Here is a 19,078-nt window from a genome sequence, read left to right as displayed (position 1 = left end):
ATGCTGAGGTGGACAGGAAATATCAATGCCATGATTTGGTCAAAGTGTGTGTATGTGAGGCAGGCAGCTGATGTTATGGCTAACTACTAGGAAGCTATTCCCGCTGGCCTCAGCTGTCCCTTCGTTTTTCTACACACCAACTGTTGTTTAGTCACAGCATGTGGCCCCTCTCTTGGCAAAAAAGTGTCTGTGTGCGAGTGTGTGTTTTCACAGCAAACGGACTTCTTGTAACGGGGAGAGTGTGTCGGGTAGAGTATGACGTGTGTGTGTGTGTGTGTGTGTAAAATACACACACAATTGCCTGCTCAGATTACAGGTCTCCCCACCACCTCCATCCCTCCAGTGTAATTTGCACACAGTTAATGTGTGATATCACTCAGTCAACAGAAGGCCATTGAACAGGTGTGGGAGTGACACATGGCCCTGTGCAGCTGCAGGGAACACAGTTGCTACAGTCACAACAGGACAGGGGCCGGCCGCCAGCTGCTCCAATGCTGAAAACAAAGGCAGGCCTGCAGCACACAAAAACATAACCAACTTATGATCAAAGAGCAAATAGTTGTACAACACATTTTCATTTTAAAAGACTCAAATCAAACAACAAATTCTTCTGTAATAAAACTGGCAAACATATCGGTATGCACAGTCAAAATGTTGTTATAGTGTCAAACCATTTTGTGTATTTGTTCATGTATCACCTGAAACAATACACTTATACAGAGGTGAGTCTAACCAAGATTAGGTTAACAAAACACACCAATGCTGCTAGCTAACACCGGTATTGTTACATTTATAGTTACATCAGCAGATTTGTGTATGTGGAGCCCGTGCATTAAGCCACATAGAGCAACAAGCTCTGGAAAAAATATCTGTTCTTAAACACAGAGTCCAATGTAGTAAGACACAGGTGTGTCCTTGTCCACCCACACTTCTCCCATTAACAGCAGTCCTTTGGTGCAGCTCATTTCCTGTCGGGGCAGGAAGTGGGAAGGAGGGCAGGGCACTGAGCTAGCAGATGTGATGATGATGTCACAGGAGGAAAAGAAAGACAGGACTGTTGAAGGGGAGCACAGCAAATGAGTAAGGGCCATTCCACAGGGCTAAACGCACAGTAGATGCGTACAGTGAATGTTGGTATTGTATGTTTGTCAAATCCCCAAATATGTCACTTCCACTAATCACACTGTACTGTAGAAGTACTTCCTGTGATGAGACTGTAGCGTGATAGACACATGCTGTAACATGGGTTTTACATGACCACATCACAGACTGGTCCCAAACTGACATTAAAGAAGGGCAAAAATGACATACAAGCTACTAACAGCATTTTTGTTGGTTAGGATGACACCCCACATTAAGTGGGCAGATCAGTGTACATTATGCCCCTTGGGCACTTGTGTCGGCCCCATTCAAAGAGCACATACCCCTCATGCTGATTTCAGTTATGCTATTCATTCACAAAGAACCCAATCTGGGAAAGAATATACTGTAAAATATACTATGTACACTAATATATACTGTAATCATGTTTGCCTTTTTTAAAATGATTTTACTGCCAATGAACACAGCTTTATTTTAAATTATCATACCAGAAACATTGCATCTGTTGTTGAATTTTCCATTTTATAACACACAACATTACAAAATAAATTATAATTTTACACATAGTGCTGCCAAATCTGATATATTTGATCGGTATTAGCATTAATACAGACAAATGGACTGTGTACCGGCCATCTGTGCCCAATCCACATGAAACATTTCCTTACTCATTCTACTACCATATAATTAACATGGATAATAGGAATGAAAGTCAAACCAACTAAAACTGGATTTTCCATTAGGTTTTGGCACACTAACACTATCTAGACAAAATAACAGGAAGAACGCACAGCAGAATACAATCCAGTACAAAACCACCAAAAACTATAGCCTTAAAAATTTCTTCACAGTTGAATCAACACCTATCTTAACATACTCTTGCAGGGTAGTGGGAACAGATTGCAATACAATGTATTCATTTAAATCTGTGTCTAGACATTTTGGACACAGCAAGTTATCTGTAATGTTGTGAGATAATGCATCTACTCACACTTAAGGATTATAATTACAACCATCTTAGAGAGGAGTCTGCTCAACAGTCTGCTGAAGAAAGCTCTGCAGCGGGTGATTAAAACTGCTCAGAAGATCATTGGTGCCCATTTCCAAGCACCAGTGATATCAGTGAGATGAGGTGCTTATGCAGAGCCCAAAGGATACTAAAGCCCCTTTTCCACTGCACAGTACCAGCTCGACTCGGCTCGACTCACCTTTGTTTGGTTTACCATTGTGGAAAAGTTGTACCTGTACCTGTTTCCAGGTACTTTTTTTCGTATCACCACTGTTGAGCTGAGACTATACTAAAATGTGACGTGCACACAGCAGACTGCTGATTGGTCAGAGAGAATCGTCACTATTCACTGCATCATCATTGAGCGCGCCTGACAGAGGCCAGCAACAGAAAGTTTTCTATTTTACAATTTTCGTACTTTATTTCATCACAAAATCCACTTCTGAGAAGTTTTGAGGTGAGACATCAGGTGTTTTCATACAGCTTATCTGTCTTTACATTCTGAGTAAGGCTGAAAAGTTTTAACTTAAATAAAGAGAAAGCTGTATGTGGATCGCTGGTGTGTGTGTGTGTCACATTGAACATTACATCGCGGCAGTTGTGTGTGGCGTCGCTATGATGACCAGCTATATTTAAGCGTAGTATCTCTGGGTACTACCTGCAATGGAAAACGGAGCACGGCCAAACCAAGTCGAGTAGACTCGAGTAGAGGCCAGCTGGTACTGGTAATGGAAAAGGACCATAAAAGGACAGTACCACCCCAGCCACAGCCTGTTCACCCTGCTGCCTTCTGGGAATAGATATAGAAGTTTCTGCTGCCAAACCACCAGACTGCAGAGCAGCTTTTTCGCCCCAAGCCTCTTAAACTCTAATTCATCCTCATCAATACTCCAGTGATGATAGTTTATGTCGGTTTACCATTGATTCTGTATTAATGTATATCGTCTGCTATGTAGCAGAAGGGAGTTACAAAACACAATTTCACACTATAACTTGTAATATTGTGACAATAAAACTACCTACCTATCTTAATCATAACCGCACAAAAAAAACCCCAAAAAAACCAGAAACCCCATGACATAGTGACGCAACTCAGACTACAGGTTAATGATTAAAAGGTGCAGTACGCTCAGTCTTGTATTGCACGACAAAATAAAATCTGGAAATGGGATATATTATCACGTTGTGTGGGTAGTGACCTCTAATTCACAACGCAACATAGATTTACTCCCTAATTCACCAATCTGTATATCAATGGCTGGATCAAGGAAGACTTATTGATCAGACACTAAACAGAATCTTAATCTGGTTTCAGAACAAGATAAGGCCTTAGCAGTGACCCTGAGAGTCCTGCAAGGGCAGCGAGGTAAACCATCAGGCAGCTGAATGATGGTTCAAACCCAGTCCTCACTGGGAAGGTGCATTAGTATTGATCAGAGCATTGCTTTTATTCCAAGGCAAGTGCAACTCATAAAAGCAACTGCTTCCATTATTGCACAGTTCAATATAGAATCACTTCAACAGTTTCAAGTCTGAAAGGCCCCTGCTTTTAGATCTATCAAAGTTGGGAACAAATGAAGATGCACACGCCACGTCACTGTACAAAAGATATGTTAATAAAATTCTATATAATCTTTTCACATCCATGTCACACTTTGGGTAGTCTTTCCTGATGAGTAGTGGAATTTCAGTGAAGTGATTCAGGACTATTATGACTAATAATAAACACAACCCATATGTGTACTTAATTTCATTCAGTGTGCTCAACATCTACACACACTAAAGTGCCTCTTGGTCACATGAAGGGCTGAAACGATTCATCAAATAAATTGATTAATAAAAAGTTTTTTGTTTAATCCATTTAACTTTACAGCACAGTGTTTCACACGGACATTTATTACTGTTGCACATCGCGCGAACACGTGTGAACACAACGTGATTATAACGGAGCTGTTTGAAAAGTGGAGGAAGAGAGAGAAAACAGCGAGGGACCAAAAAGAAAGTGTCCAATGTATGGGATTATTTCAAGCTAAACAAAACAACAACTCTGTAACGTTACCGTCTGTCCACCGTAAAACGAAACTTATGTCGCCTCCGCAACAGCACCTGAACAAAAAGCAGCCGGTGTTCTGCCAGCGGACCACAGACAAGGTAACAGTAACATCAACTTTAGCATTTAACTGAAGTTCTGATTGATTGTTGAGTTGAAGGTAGGGCTGGACGATATGGCCAAAAATGTTATCACGATAAAAAGTTTCATATCTTTCGATATCGATAATTATCACAATAAGTATCAAATAGTTTTTTCTTTCAAGTTTAAAGGCTGATTTTTGCTCCTGAGTGAAAGTTGAAGAGACCTGATGGTTAACTGTGGTTTAAACTTTTCTTTATGGTCAACACTTGATGCCAAATAGTGGATCACATCACAAATCTGAGATAGAACATTCAAAATATTTATGATAAAATCTTTGTCAACAAATATCTTTAAGTAAAATTAAGTAAAACCTTTTTCAGTCATTTTCCTCAAAAGAATAAAACATCTTAATAAGAAAAATTAAGTCCTAATTCATGTATGATTCAAATGAATAAAACCAAACATTTATTGAACATTTGTTATATCATTATTGAAAAAAATTATATAGCGATAATTATTGTTGTTTTATTGTCCAGCCCTAGTTGAAGGTTAGCCAAAGTAAGCCGCAGACCTCAGCTGAAAATATTCACACGTGCGTTTGTTGTTCTCCTTTTTGGGCCGTGAGTTGGAACCTCAAAGTCAAGAGTTAGGTGGGTGTCGGGGAGCTGCACCTTTTAACTCCCCTCCAGCTCTCTCTGTAGCTCAGACAATCCCTGCTACCTGCTTGTACTAATCAATCCTTTCAGCTATATTCTTTGTCTTTATTATCGCCATCTTTATAATAACATTTCGGGTGCCATAGCCTTTGTCAGCTCCTGTAGAGTTTGTGTGTGTCCCTGTCACTAATCAGTCACATGGTGTGAACGCCACAACAATTACAAGACTGCCGTCATATGACGGCAAGTTGTGTGAACGGCACGGCCATTGGCTGATGCTGAAAGTCGTGTAGTCTGCACGAGTATGACACTGTCACTGTATGACACACTATAAACGTGGAAAGCCAAGCAAAAGTACTTCTTAAGCGACGCATCGATGAATAGTTGAAATAATCTATCGAAGTTTCGAATACTAAAATCATCGTTCGCTGCAGCCCTAGTCACATGACATGTCATTCTCTGTACCTGGGCAAAACAAACAACATGCTCTCTTAATGAGCTTTACCCCGTGGTGATGGTATTATTGAAGTGACCTTCCACTATCATGCAGTGAAGTCTGGTTGCGATTACAAGGAGCTGATCTCCTCTCCTCAACAGGATTCTCCACGGTCCGTGCAGCGAGCACTCGGCTCTGGAAAATCCACACATGGTGGGAATTATGGAATAATGCTGCGTCAGGAATGTTCCCACGATGGCCAGTGGGATCTGATGGAGGTCCCACTGGCTGGCTGGTGGGGTTTATGGGTAATGTAACACACACATACAGAGTTACGTGATCAAATGCCTCTAGTGTTAGTCTACATTTGGACCCGTTCCCTTTTGCGTTTGATCAAAATAGTCCTTTGTGTCAGCATTTGAACAAGCGTGCAGAAGAAATCAGTGTGCTCAAACTTGATCAGTGGCACAGCTTGCTCGCAGCTATCAGCTTAAAGATCTCACTCCTCATTTACACAGCAGCAATGAGGGGTCAAGCCGAGTGTCCACAAATAGTATGACAGTGACCCTCCTCACAGCCTCAAAGTCGGTCATGGTGCCAAACTCAAGGGCAGGCCTCTATTCAGTCACATAGTAGAGTTGAGTTGCCTGTGTGGCACATGGGCCGAAATAATCTGAACTCACTAGAGAGTGAAGATCAGCGGAGCAAAGAGAGATTAGCAAGCTACTCAGCCACTAACTTAACCCAGAGACTCAGTCAATAGAGGCTCGGGCTCACTCGCATAGCTGCCAGGGTATTAGTCAATGAGATTTGGCAAGAGGAAGCCACACAAGCGCACCCACACAGCGCTATTTTGTGGGATTAAGTCTGCAGGTTTGAGTGACTGTCAAGGGATTCTCTGTGTCAATCCACTTCTACCACGGCAAGCACGGCTGCTTTCACTTGCATTCTCTCTCGTTGCGTTGTAGGTCACTGACTGAAACTCTAGATTCCTTCAGTGTCCTACATGAACCCTGATGTAGAAAGAAAAAAAAAAATGGAGCAGCCAGCCAACATCAGTCTGTACAGCAAATGCAGAGCAGTAGCTTGAAGCCAAGCGTTGTGAAAAAGTGAGACTTCCAGACATTGGCAGAGGACGCAAGGGAAACGAAGAATGACCTCAGTGTTTCCAAGCTGTCATATTTCACATGGCACCAGCTGCACTGAGGAACATTTTATTGGTTCTCATGAACCTCTCTGTCCTGTCCTCTCCTTCCCTCTGTGCCTCATCTGTCTGATACACTTTTCACCCTCTTCCTCACAGGTGTTCTTCCACTTCCCCCAAAGTCTTTTTGGCAGCTTGCTCGTTTTTGGAGTCACTAGTGACATGGCGATGTGCGGTCAACCTTGTGGCTCTTGGCTTGGGATGTTTTGAACGGGCAATGTGACAAGGGCAGGCTGCTTTCCAACCCCCTCTCTCGTTACCCTTCCTTGAGGTTTCACCGCACACTTAAGTACCGCCTGGATAGTGTAGCTACTTTCTAACAGACATGAGAGGGGGTAACTTTCATGATTATGGGTGAGAGTGTAGTTAAACTTTCTGAGGGGGGAAAAGTAGGCTACAGTGAGTGCATATTTAATGACAAAACAAGCCCATTTCAGCCCTAGTTTTTGGTGCACTGCTAGTTCGTGGCTTGAACTCAACACAGAAACACGTTTCAATAATTTAAGTGTGAGTCTGTTTTCGGTATCAGTGTATGAATGTAGTGTAGCAGAATCCCTACAATTCAAGAGGATGACAACTTAAATTCAGTGCACGCTCAGGTCTGGAATCTATTTTCTATGCGTGGCAGGATATTTGTTCCAATGATTCAGGCATATGCCACTGCTTTTGTAACCGCACACAAACATGACACCCCCAACACAATATGATGCTAACCTCTTAAAAGAGACACTAGAAAAGAACACTGTAATCACTGTAACTCCATCCTTGACTTTCTCTGATAGTCTCATAATGCTGCTATTGTTAGTGTACGCTAAGTGGCACACAATCCTCAGTGGATTTGACTGGAATGTCAATGGTTAGAAACTGTACAAGCATAAACTCATCAAAACAGAGTTAATCTAAACATTTTGGGCCAAGGGGCAGGCATTTCACAGTGGGGTGAGAGAAAACAGTACAGTTCACTTTGTTTGCATCTGTGTGTGTTTGGGGTGTCTCGCTCTCAAACCCTTTGTATAATGGACTCTTAAGTGTTACCAGAGGCGGGCAAAAAAGGCAAACACACACCATCAAGCCTGCACACACATAAACAAGTAGACACGGAAACTGCTGTTATTGTTTCATGAGAATAGGCTGGACTCAGACACAAAGGACACATGCCCCGGTGTTTATCCCATGCTATAAGGTATGGCATGACCCGGTGCAAAGAACAGGCCATTTCATTTGATTCAATTAGGGATGCAAAATAGCGCATGCGAAAGCAATACAGTGAGTGGGAAATAAATCCACTTCTTCCTTCCATATGTACGTCTTAGACCAGACAGATCATACATCACCAAGTCAATAATGCATATTTTCTATACAGCAGCCAGACAGCCCACGTATATTTCCTCTGAGTTAGCACTTTGTGTGCTCTAACTACTACTCTCTCTCTCTGAAGCACTCCTGCTTGCCTTAAGGATTTTGTGTTCCATGTCAAAGACCCATTTTCCATTGCCCACCTCTAAAGGCTGTCCATCCACACAGACAGGCCGTCCCATTCATCAACCCATCCCGTTGCTTTAACTGGATTTTGCAGTGGATTACATAGGCAGGTGTGGTAGAGAAAGAAACATGATACCATAAATCACCTCCTCCACTCCACCCTCTGCGTTCTACTCGCCAACACCTGATGCGGATGCTGGAATTCTAGCTGCGAATTCCCACTGGGATGATATTTTTTCCAACCTCAGATGCTAAGGTAAGTTTCATGGTGCCTCAAGGTTTTGTGGCAGTCACAGGTGTTGATCATGCAGACTGCAAGATCAACTGACGTGACAAAGAGTAACATTCACGACAGTATGTTTCACAAAAGGCCCAATTTTTACAGGGCTCACCATTTTCTGTCACATGCACTGTTAAGTTAACAAAGACTGACCCCTTACAGTGAATGGGACAGACCATCTGTAATACTGTGGGGTTGGGTGGGTGGGGCTGGTGGCACCAGTGAGAATCTGCCACCTGCCATTGTCAAAGTCACACTGATTAATAGCTGCCTAAGCTGCTTAAACAAAACATACAGTGGTACAAAGAAAGAGGTAGCAAACAAAAGAGACAATTAATGAATAAACAATACAACAGGATAGACATGCATCATAGCAGATCAGATAAAATATAGGAAAATGGGTCATGGAATAAGTGGTGAGACAGTGTTTCCCACAGAATGACAGTGTACATGCTTGCTAATAACTTTTTTAAGCTGGCTCTCCTACATTGACAACGTGCAGCTGTGTTCATAAGGGAGGGAGAGAGCGAGAGAGAGGGACGAGCGAGGGGATGTGCTGCGGGAACACGCTACGGCGCTCTGCAATCAAATACAATTTTAAATAGGCCTAGTAAAAAAAAAAAAATTGAAAATCAATCTGTGGCGGTCAGCGTAAATGAACATATAGGAAACACTGTGAGATAAAGACGGACAGACTGAGGTTGTCATATAGTGTAATAGATGGCTCAAGACCCTATTAATGATTTCCAATTCTCCTTAAAAATACAGAAACAAAAACTGATTTCTTGGTGCCTCTCCCTCTAAATCAAAAAGCAATGACTCATTTCTGGACCCACAAATTTTCTACAGACGCTTAACAATTTGACAGGGACAAATCCATCTTAAAAGAAGCAGGGGTATCACTTTCTCCAATTATAGAAGCTTCAGTAGACCAGAATGCAATGAAACCACAACCAGAAATGGTGTGTATTGAGTAAGGAGGGCAACCATAATGTTTTCTCCACTTGAAAACTTGCACTTTCCACCTACAAATTATCACCCACAGCTAGATGCAACAAGTGCAGACCTGTTCTCCGAAGTTAATCTGGGAAATGTAGGTAGGTAGACAAGGCCGTTTTAGGGGAAATTAAAACATTTCATCATAAAATAACTCCTTTCCTTTAAGACTGTAATTCCCAGCAGGGCTGACCTGTACTAAAAATGTATACACTCCTGGCACGGGAGAAAAGGTTCCCCCAAAGGCACAGATATTAAAACGAACAAAGACATCCAAGTGTAGGTCAATCTTCGCCGTTTGGCTCACTAGTTGTCTTTATATAGCGGTGTGTATGTGCCTGTGCGCTTGAGTGCACCTGCTGAACGAGGACCTGGATCATGTATTGCCCTGAAAGGAGAGGAGGGTGCCCTCCATCTGCCTACTCCAATAAGCAGTGCAGCAAGAGGATAGAGGCTTGTGTTGTCCATGCACTGGCGGATGATATGACACACCGTCACATCTCTTCACCTTCCACATTTCCTGGCGGTGGGTTCATATTCATGAAAAACAATACAGAAACTGAGGCACAAGAGTAAAAGTGCATGTTTTTTTCAGGCTCCCCCACCTTACCCTTAGCCTTGTCGAAGGACAGAAATCAATCATCACAAAAGAAAAGGCTGTAGATCTCAAACAACAGATTTCCTGCCACTGATATAAGTTGCTCTGTACGTATGAAAAGGCCAACAGGAAGAGCAACTCTATCTGGAACAGTAGAGGTTCTGCAGGCTACAGGCGGGCTGGTTAGCCATTTGTCTTTGTTTCCAAATGGCAGGGGCAGCTGCCACCAAAGGTCAGCAAAATGTTACCAGAACAAGGCCCTATAGAGCCTGGGACCACGCACGGGTGACAAGAGGGGGGGGGGGGGGGGGGGGGGGGGACGGGACACACACCCAGGTTGAATGACACATAGACACTTTCACTAACACACAACACACCCTAATGTGGCATCTTGTTTGGCATCAAGGAGCAGGGCCCTGATGCCTTTTCCAGTTTGTTTTCCACTCCCTGACCCAAGTCACAGTAGTAACTCCTATCATTGGAAATATCAGCTTACACTCTCCCCTCCAGCTCTCCATGGGGTGTGTAGAAGGCTGCATTTGAAGTGCCATCCTCCCCCTGCCTTCCTTTACCCACCTACACCTGCGGCTGTAACACAACCTGGGTAAACTTACACCAACCACCACTGCCACCCCCCAGCTGCATCTCTGGAGCTTTTGTGCAGAAAAGTCTTATGCCCAGGGACATGGGTAGATGGATGGGCGGAAGTCAGACATGGGCCTTGCAACTCGCACGACAGAGCCAGTAAAGTGCTGACAGACGGACAGGCTAGCACGCAGGAGATGCTAACACACACACACAGTCTCTGAGGATCATTCCTCATGCCAAAAATTTCTTTGACAACTGTTTTTCTCATGGAATCAACTACATCCCAAGGAAATCAAGCATACAAAAAAAGAATGAAAGAGAGTAGAGGGTTGGAGAGAGGAAAGCAGAAGGGTTTTTTCTTCCCTTCTTCTTTTGGCAAAACAAGACAGAGTGGGTGAATGAGAAAACCATGTTCCTGGTTATGTATTTTGAGCTGATGTTTCCTCCAAAATATATAGCCCCTCTCCCTTGGTTCTCTTTTCAGTAGCCTCGGGAAAGAAAGCTGACAGTGAAAAATTCCTTACATGTGCTTTTAAAAACAGGGGTAGTGAAATGACACGCTCTCTTCTAACATGTTATACCTCTGTGGCTGGAAATGTAATCCATGACTGAGCTTTTTATGGATGAGCTGTATATCATATTGCCTGAATGCAATGACTGCGGGACTATTAACTCTACCAAGTAAATATTTTGTATGATCCTATTACTTTCTACTGAATCTATTTCTTTTTAAGTTGCTCATGTGCTCGCACCAATGCCAACATAACTAAATCTTGCTCATTATGTGATATTGCTACACCTACAATGACAATAATTCTGTTGGGATTCAGCCAAAGGACTAAAATGAACCCAATAAGATTGCCTCTAACATCAAAAACAGAGAAAATATTTTAAAACCCTCCATTTCATCAAAACAGCTGATAATTAAGTTCTTAAGAAACACTAATGGGACACAGACACAGAGCAGGAAACAGAAACACAATAAAAATGCCCAAAGGAACAAATACAAAATATCACCAGGCTTTCCAGATGTGCTAGTGGCATCACTCATTTTCTGTCCTCTTATGTGTCTCTGACCAGACGGCAAGTGAAATCTGACTCCAAACTCCTGTTATTTTCCAGAAACATGACAAACCTAAAGGCATCTGCCTGAGGGGAAGCAACCAGAAGGTCAGTAGTTATTTTCAACCCATTAACTGCACTGTAAGCGAATGGGTTGCATTGTTGCTGCACTGTCTCAATGCCCAGAATAATGTGCTTCTAGTCTATTGCTTTGTGAATGCAAATCAAGCGTGCCTTAAGGACACAGACAGTCTATTATAATGCCACTGTGGGGAAAAAAGGCTGGGCCAAGTGGCCTTTTTTTTGGAGCCAATACAGTTTGTTTTGTCTATTCACCCCTGAACGGAAGAGATACAGTTAAGAAGGTGCCCTGGCCAGGCCTTGGCTGTGTAAATAACACCCACACACAGGCAGGGAACGTTTACTGGGTGAAAATCTGGGCCCATATGGGGGCCAACCAGACAGCAGCATGGTGTACAGCCCCTTTACAAATGACCTTTGAACCCCACTGTCAATGAAGGGTCATTATCTTCCCAGTGTTAATGTCTGAATGCAATAAAAGTCTGAGGCTAAGACTTGGGAGGGAAAAGTGGCTTGACTTCAGTGGAGATAATTTGCAATAGTTTGGTTATTTGTGAACCTCTAGTTGTTTCTGCCAGTGAAGCAGCGGAAAAGTATAAACACAATATGTGTTTTGAGATTTAACTTTTCCACTTCTGTCTAGCTTTATTTGTCCAGACGGCTTCTGAACAAACACAACACACTGCGTCGTTTTTTAAAAAAAGATTTAGGCTACTTCTCCTGGCTAAAGTGGATGCTAGCATTAATTTGGATAGTCACTGGTCAAACTGGCTTCATGTTATCCAACCTGCTGGCGGCGTCATCCAACAAAGGGAACTAAAGCAGTGTTCATGTGCTGCAGTGAAAGACGTAGCTAATGATGAACTCAACACAGCCACACTAACATACATTACAACTTATTTTACAGGGTTATAAAGACAAAATATAGTATTTTTGAATAACCCACCAGCTCATTAGCGCGACAAAACCATCGGCCATTACCAGAAGCAGATAGCCTCCTCCCGCTAAACAGGGTGGAGACTATACATCTCCCTGTTCACTGAGATGCAGGGGAGGAAAATTAGGTTGAAAATGCCACCAGCCGGCCACGACAGAGCCCAAAGGCTTGGCTTTAGCCACATAACTAACAAATACAACATAACAAAAGGCTCGTGTTGGATTGAAAGCTGCGGCTCTTTTCCAAGTCGGCCAAAACGCTACACGCCCTTTATCCCCAAGAAAAGGATCGTTCAATGGCCGCATAGGGGACACACAAACCCCCATTCAAACAGCCACACTTTCTGTAACAGGCAACAACACATTCACGGTGGCTTGTTTCTTAACACCTAGTGGTCCTTGTCTTTAACAAGCATAGTAAGCATACAGCACAGCTACTCCACTGTCTCTTTTCCAGAAGACACAATCTAGGATGGGCTGCCAGTGGATAGCATAATAAACGGATATTATTCATGATTGGCATTTTTAGTCTGAGTATGCTTATTTAAAGGACTAGGAAAAAAGGTGTTGGTGAATTAAAACATGCCGGAATAGTAAAGAAAAATCCACTTACAGTCAAATGAGATTCACAAAGAGGATCCTCTCCTCTCCTGTGTTCTCCAATGGGAGCAAATATCCCTCTCCTCAGGGAAAAGAAGAAGAAAAACTCCTGATAGTCTATGATATGTGTAATTATCTGTTTTAAAGAGGAATCTAGTTAAAAACTGCCCGTTGTGCTCATGTTTTCCCACATTGGCTCGTCTACATATACAGTCACATTCCCTTTTCCCATTCTTCTCTCCCGGAGCTGCTGAGGAGACACGCTGCGCGTCTCCGTCGTTTCCTGTCCAGCCCAGAACCCAAACGCTGCCTTCATGGCCTGTCGGAATTATCTTATATTAGAGTTGGTCGCAGAGAAGAAGCTACAGTAGCTAATATACTGGAAAAGAGTTGAATTGTGGTCTGTGAATTTAACATCTCACACATTTTAGTGCAGTTTTGTGTTGGATTAAGTATACCTTCGTCCTGCCGATAATTATTCATCGCTCCTTATTTATATAAACGGATGAAAACTATTGATTTTTCAAGGTGTTTTGGGCCATCTCAAAAAGCACTGGAATGAGTTTTTATTTTACAGATTATGAAGTCGAAAGTCGGAGATAACAGAAACATTGAAGGCAGCATCAGCATCCAGCAGCTATTCTCTCTAGTTAGTGAAAGTAGATAATAATAATAATAATAATAATAATAATAATAATAATAATAATAATAATAATAACAACAATAATAATAATAATAATAAGCACCAATATCATCACCATAACAATAGCTAAACTAATAATAATAAAATACTGCTAAAAATAAAATACATATTTTATTGCTCTTTATAAGATAAAAAGATCAAGGCGAAATATGTTTTTTTTTTTTTTTAAGTTGAGTGAAGCAGACACATTTAACCAGACTGGAGCTCTGCATGGGTTCTTGCTGATGCTCACCCAAAGCCACCAGACAAAAGGGACTTGTTCCAGATTAGGAGATTATTGCATGTTATCCATATGGACACATGGCATTACTAACCTGTCATTCCCAACACAACATTTTAGAAATGATTTAATCCCCACTTTACAACCCCCTGAATCTGTTGCCATGTGTTGCCACACAAAGTAGATACTTTCCACCCTTTTATGGTCTCTAATCCCTGCTCTAGGTAGTTAAACTTGTATAAAACAGGAAAGGCATTGAAGCAAAGGGACATTATGTTGCAATTAATATAAGATTGTAGCAAATAGATATTTTCCAGGTCTGTAGCAGTTAATATGCTGATCAAAATAAAAGGCTTTGTTGTCATCTAGTGGACCAAGAAAGCTATTGCACTTTCCCATCACCATTTTGTTGACACAGGTTTTTAAACCATAGAAAAATCAAGTTACCTTCTCTTATAGCTGATATTCCTTCACAGCACAAACACAGTATTTTCCCCAACTGACATGTTAACATACATGTTATGTGCCAGTGTCTGTTCTGTACTCATACAGTATGGAGATGGTTTCTTGTTCACTTCCCCTACACTTAAGCATCTGGGCTTCCTCTGTCTTTTTGTGAGGTAATGATATTTTGGCAGTCACGCATGTCAGTTCAAATCTGTTCAATATCTGTTTGGTGGTGCTTCTCATTATGTTCAGCAAACCTTTCCACAAGGCACACTGGGTCATTGCACTTTAGGTCACTCGCTCCAACTGCAACTGTGGCTGCAACATCTACTTGAACACATACAGCTAGAGTGTATTTTCTCTAATATATTTTAGCAGTGCTCATTTGCATTGCATGCTAGTATTATAAGTAATAAGTATTTTAAAATGTTTAAATTTGGTAATAAAAGGAGGATGTTTTGTATAAGTCCGCCCTGCATGTTGGTGAGGTTCCCACATTTTTTTTCTCTCCCCCATTCTCTTATTCTTTGTCTCCAGACAATGATTCAATATAACGCATCAAATTAAATATGCATCAGCTTGCAAAATACTTAATATGTACAGAACTGGCATGCATTGACATCTTGGTCTAAATTAACACATAACATTAGTCTTAAGTTAAGAACACAATTAAGGCATCAAAGGTCACAAACTATGGGAGAGAGCGGAAACTTCAGAAGAGAAGGCGGTTCTGCCACAGGATGTTTTCCCTCCAGAGAAGATGTGTGCGGCTCAGTCACTGCAGCACCGTGGGAGTGCTTCAATCAGAGGCAGAATGAGGATATGATGCATTGCAGTCAAAGAAACGCGTGCACGGAACCAGCGTTGATAAAATCTAATTACCAGATCAGATTTCTCTGCAGTATACAGGTTAATGTAGTTTGTTGGAGGAGCTTAAAGTTCTAGGTGATGAGGGAAAGCCTCAAGGACATCATTCTGCTGGAGGCAAGTTCACACTCTCAGTGCAAAAGATCAAGATGAGTGCTTGCTTAGTGTTCACGATCCTTATGGGCTACAGATTATCTCATGCTGCCGAGTCTCAAAACATCTGCGCCGGCAACGGTAAGTTGTTGACGTTACTGCAACCCATAAATTCGAGCTAATTTAAAAAAATGCTTGTTGTAATTGGTTTTAGGTAGATTTATCCTCAGTTATTGGCTGTTTATCTATTGATTACCACCTATGATGAACTTAAAGTCTCATAATGCTGGCTGAATATGTGTATTTGTGGGTTCAGACACATATTAATGTGAACCAGCATCTACCAAAGTGTTTCCCCAGCTCAAGGATAATTGCTGTTTCCATAGAGTGGAGAAGGCATTCATTTCAACACTGATCCATACAACAAATAGCACTACATTACATAAACCACAACCTTGTGAGTGGCATACTTGAGTCAGTCACTGGCTGACTCAAGTATGCCACTCACATTCAATGTTTTTTCATGTGAAATGTGAGACTGGTTAAAAAAAGTAAATGTACTTAGATGTGCTGTTATTGAAAAAAATTCCATGTGGGGGTGAAATGTGAAATGATAAGTTTCAAAGCCTGAATATCAGCCAGGGGAAATAAATGCAAATAAATCAGTCTTGTAGCTGAGTTGCAGCCTGTAGCTCTAAGAACCCATTTCCTTTGCAAAGGTGTGTTTAGTTACAGACAAAGACACAGGTATCCTTACTTGGTTTGCTGCAACAACAAACGCAGTGCTAGGCTCCTCTAGCTCTCTGCTTAGCAAACTGTTTCTCTATTCCAAAGTTTCAATGTGTTAAGTATTTGCAAGCTTTTGTTTGTGCATCATTTATATTATTATAAATTATACTGTGTGTGTAAGAGACACCTATGATCAGAAATCAATATAAAATGGTACCCTGAATCATTATTACATTTCTTTTCTCCAGACACGCTGGAAACTTTCAACGTATCTGCTGGAGGCAATGTGGCCGTGCCATGCCCACAGCTGACTGGTGAACACCTGAAATTTAACCTCCTAAAGCAGCAAAAAGTAATTTACACCCATTCAAGCCACAAAAACAATGTATCAAAAAGTGATTCACCATACACCAGGGAGGACGTGGAAATGCATGAAAACAAAGATAATAAATCGTTCAGGCTCACTGGAGTGAACAACAGTCACCATGGTATCTACAGATGTGAGGGCACGGTCATGTACCCTCCTCCTCTTGTAAAAGCATATGGTTCAAGGATCCTGGTACTTGTAGAAGGTAAATATTCCTTGAAGGTGCAGAGGTTTTACACCAATCCTATCATTTTCATGTTCACATAGTCCCATACACTGAATACTTCCTGAATATATTTCTTCCAGGACACCAAGGCATTGACTGCAAAAACTGCAAAGTTCCTGAAACAGTTCAGCTTAGTGTATCTCTCTGGATTTGGATTGTGGTGGGTGGTCTCATCATCTACAGCATAACTGTCACAGTTATCGCCATCATCAGCTTGGTAAGCTATGCCTCAGGACAACAAAGAGAAACTTATGTTTTGAAGTAATCATTCTGAGCAAATACTTAAACCTTTTAGACACAGAAAAAAGAATTCAACTCAAAACCTTTTGGGAAAACGTTTAGTCTTTTAACCAATGGACAGTGTGTGTAAGAGAAGAGGGTACATATTCTGTAGTTCACCTGCTAGTTTAACATCACCCATTTTTTCGAAAGATCATCTGAAGCATCTTTTTAGCATCTTTCTAGCATTTTTCTAGAATTTAGAGAACAGTCTTTATCATTTGACTGACTTCAAGGATGTCTGTAAACCATTATTTTTCACAAAAAACCCTGCTTTATTTTCTCATTTCTGTTTTTTTTATAAATTCAAAAAACCAATGCATGTCCCAAATTGCCACCAAGATGGTCTAAAACTGTTCTCCAAGAGCTTTCACATCTCAGCAAAGAATTTTGAGAATTCTGTTAGGGAATTTGTTGTAATACTTATCAATTAATAGATTTATACATTTTTCTTGGCCAGAACATAGTCAGCCACGTCTGATAACTCCCACCATGGGTAACTTTTCAATTACAATAAAAGCATCATTAATTTGAACCAACATAACCTGTTAATTTTAATTCAAAAGTTTTGGCAATATTAAGTGGTCAAATTATTTCATTTAGATGTAATTTATATTACTGGAGTCAGAAGAAATAACACATTGCAACCTCAGTTTTTCTGATCAAAATGTTTATTATAAAACTCTTTATGTCCAAATCTTTCATTTTAACAATGGGCAATATTTCAACTGTGCACACATGTCCACATCCAACACTACATAAAATAAAAATGTACCTCATATCTTATATCACAGTGTGTTCAGGAGCTTCAAATGAGCACGTCAAGTCAAATTATTGCAGGCTTTCACCAGGAAGTGGCCCTCAAACTAAAATTACAACATATTAAAATTCTTTTGAAAGACGGATCCCCTGAACTGGGTCCAGCTCTTCACTCTGTGCATGTTAAAGAATATAAAGGAAAAACACGGCACACTAAATGCAAAGGAATGCATTCATTCCTCCTTTCTCTTGTGGTAACATCTGATGCTGTCTGGCAGCAGAACGATTCAAAGTTGGAATATTAAAATAAGTGTAAACATGTACCAAACCTATTCACTACCTCTAAGATTCTATCCTTATATGTCCTCAATGTACAAGGTACAGTCCTGGCAACGCTAACAACCATACTGTGTGTGACACATTATGAAGCTTCACAGACATGATGCAGTTGTTTAACGGTCTTCTCGCGTCTTGCAGGTCAAACTGAGGAGGACAGATTCCCAGAGTGACTACATGAACACCAAACCCAGAGCACCCAGGGGCCACAACAAGAAAAGAGGGGCTGGAACCCATATAGGCCTACCACGACACTTCTGATCACCCGTGCATCATCTGACCATTTGCACAGCTATCCCCATTAGTTTAGTTATAAACATAGGGGGGTCCTTGTAGTTGTTAGCCCTTATTGTGTGTGAGGTTGTTGTTTAGTTCATTTTGTTGTCAGTTATAGTTGTTTTGTGTCTTCACAGCGAAAGTAGCAGTTCCTTTTACAGTTGTGCCTGTATGAGGCAATAAAAAAATATCTTGCCTAACAGTTTGGTTTTGCTCATTTCCTGTTTCATTCACTATATCTACCAGCCTGTCACACCCACCCACCCCTGGAACCCCTATCTTCATGGTCGAAACAGAAGGTGGTGTCTGCATGAGGGGATCTAACCACATCCAAAGGGGTTCATTCAGCGCGTAAATCTGTGGAGAGGCACCACAATTTCACTAAATTTATAAACACAAGCCCATACAGCCAGCCCTCTACATATTTTGTTGTCAGTTATAGTTGTTTTGTATCTTCACAGTGAAAGTAGCAGTTCCTTTTAAAGTTGTGCCTGTATGAGGCAATAAAAAAATATCTTGCCTAACAGTTTTGGTTTGGCTGGCTTCCTGTTTCATTCACTATATCTACCAGCCTGTCTCTCTCTCTCTCTCTCACACACACAGCTGGAACCCC

At 41.4% G+C, this 19,078-nt stretch overlaps 2 protein-coding genes across 5 annotated transcripts in view; one reads left to right on the top strand and one right to left on the bottom strand.

The window, feature by feature from the left end:
- The window catches only part of raph1b (Ras association (RalGDS/AF-6) and pleckstrin homology domains 1b), a 45,194-nt gene extending 31,736 nt beyond the window's left edge, over nt 1–13,458 (bottom strand). For 3 of the 4 annotated variants that reach the window (XM_038719070.1, XM_038719080.1, XM_038719087.1), the window contains exon 1: nt 13,177–13,458. The gene's annotated coding sequence lies outside the window, so the exon portion shown is untranslated. The remainder of the gene's footprint in view (nt 1–13,176) is intronic. The other variant, XM_038719074.1, reaches the window with a different exon arrangement.
- A 1,840-nt stretch (nt 13,459–15,298) lies between these two features.
- Nucleotides 15,299–18,667, top strand: si:dkey-1h24.6 (cytotoxic T-lymphocyte protein 4). The gene is made up of 4 exons (XM_038719065.1): nt 15,299–15,634; nt 16,471–16,794; nt 16,896–17,032; nt 18,331–18,667. Exons 1-4 carry the CDS (start codon nt 15,550–15,552, stop codon nt 18,448–18,450), a joined length of 666 nt encoding a protein of 221 aa, XP_038574993.1. The 5' UTR covers nt 15,299–15,549; the 3' UTR covers nt 18,451–18,667.
- The last annotated feature ends 411 nt before the right edge of the window (nt 18,668–19,078 follow it).

The sequence above is a fragment of the Micropterus salmoides genome, unplaced genomic scaffold, assembly GCF_014851395.1.
Source record: "Micropterus salmoides isolate LMB-PRFRI ecotype aquatic unplaced genomic scaffold, ASM1485139v1 Ms_hic_scaffold_1, whole genome shotgun sequence".
NCBI lineage: Eukaryota > Metazoa > Chordata > Actinopteri > Centrarchiformes > Centrarchidae > Micropterus > Micropterus salmoides.
This window is presented reverse-complemented; position numbering and strand designations above follow the sequence as displayed.

Excerpts from the sequence above, each read along its gene's own strand:
- si:dkey-1h24.6 (XM_038719065.1), top strand. The coding sequence starts at position 15,550 with ATGAGTGCTTGCTTAGTGTTCACGATCCTTATGGGCTACAGATTATCT. Across the intron at positions 15,635-16,470 it reads AAACATCTGCGCCGGCAACG|ACACGCTGGAAACTTTCAAC; the intron begins GTAAGTTGTTGA and ends TCTTTTCTCCAG. Across the intron at positions 17,033-18,330 it reads TTATCGCCATCATCAGCTTG|GTCAAACTGAGGAGGACAGA; the intron begins GTAAGCTATGCC and ends CGCGTCTTGCAG.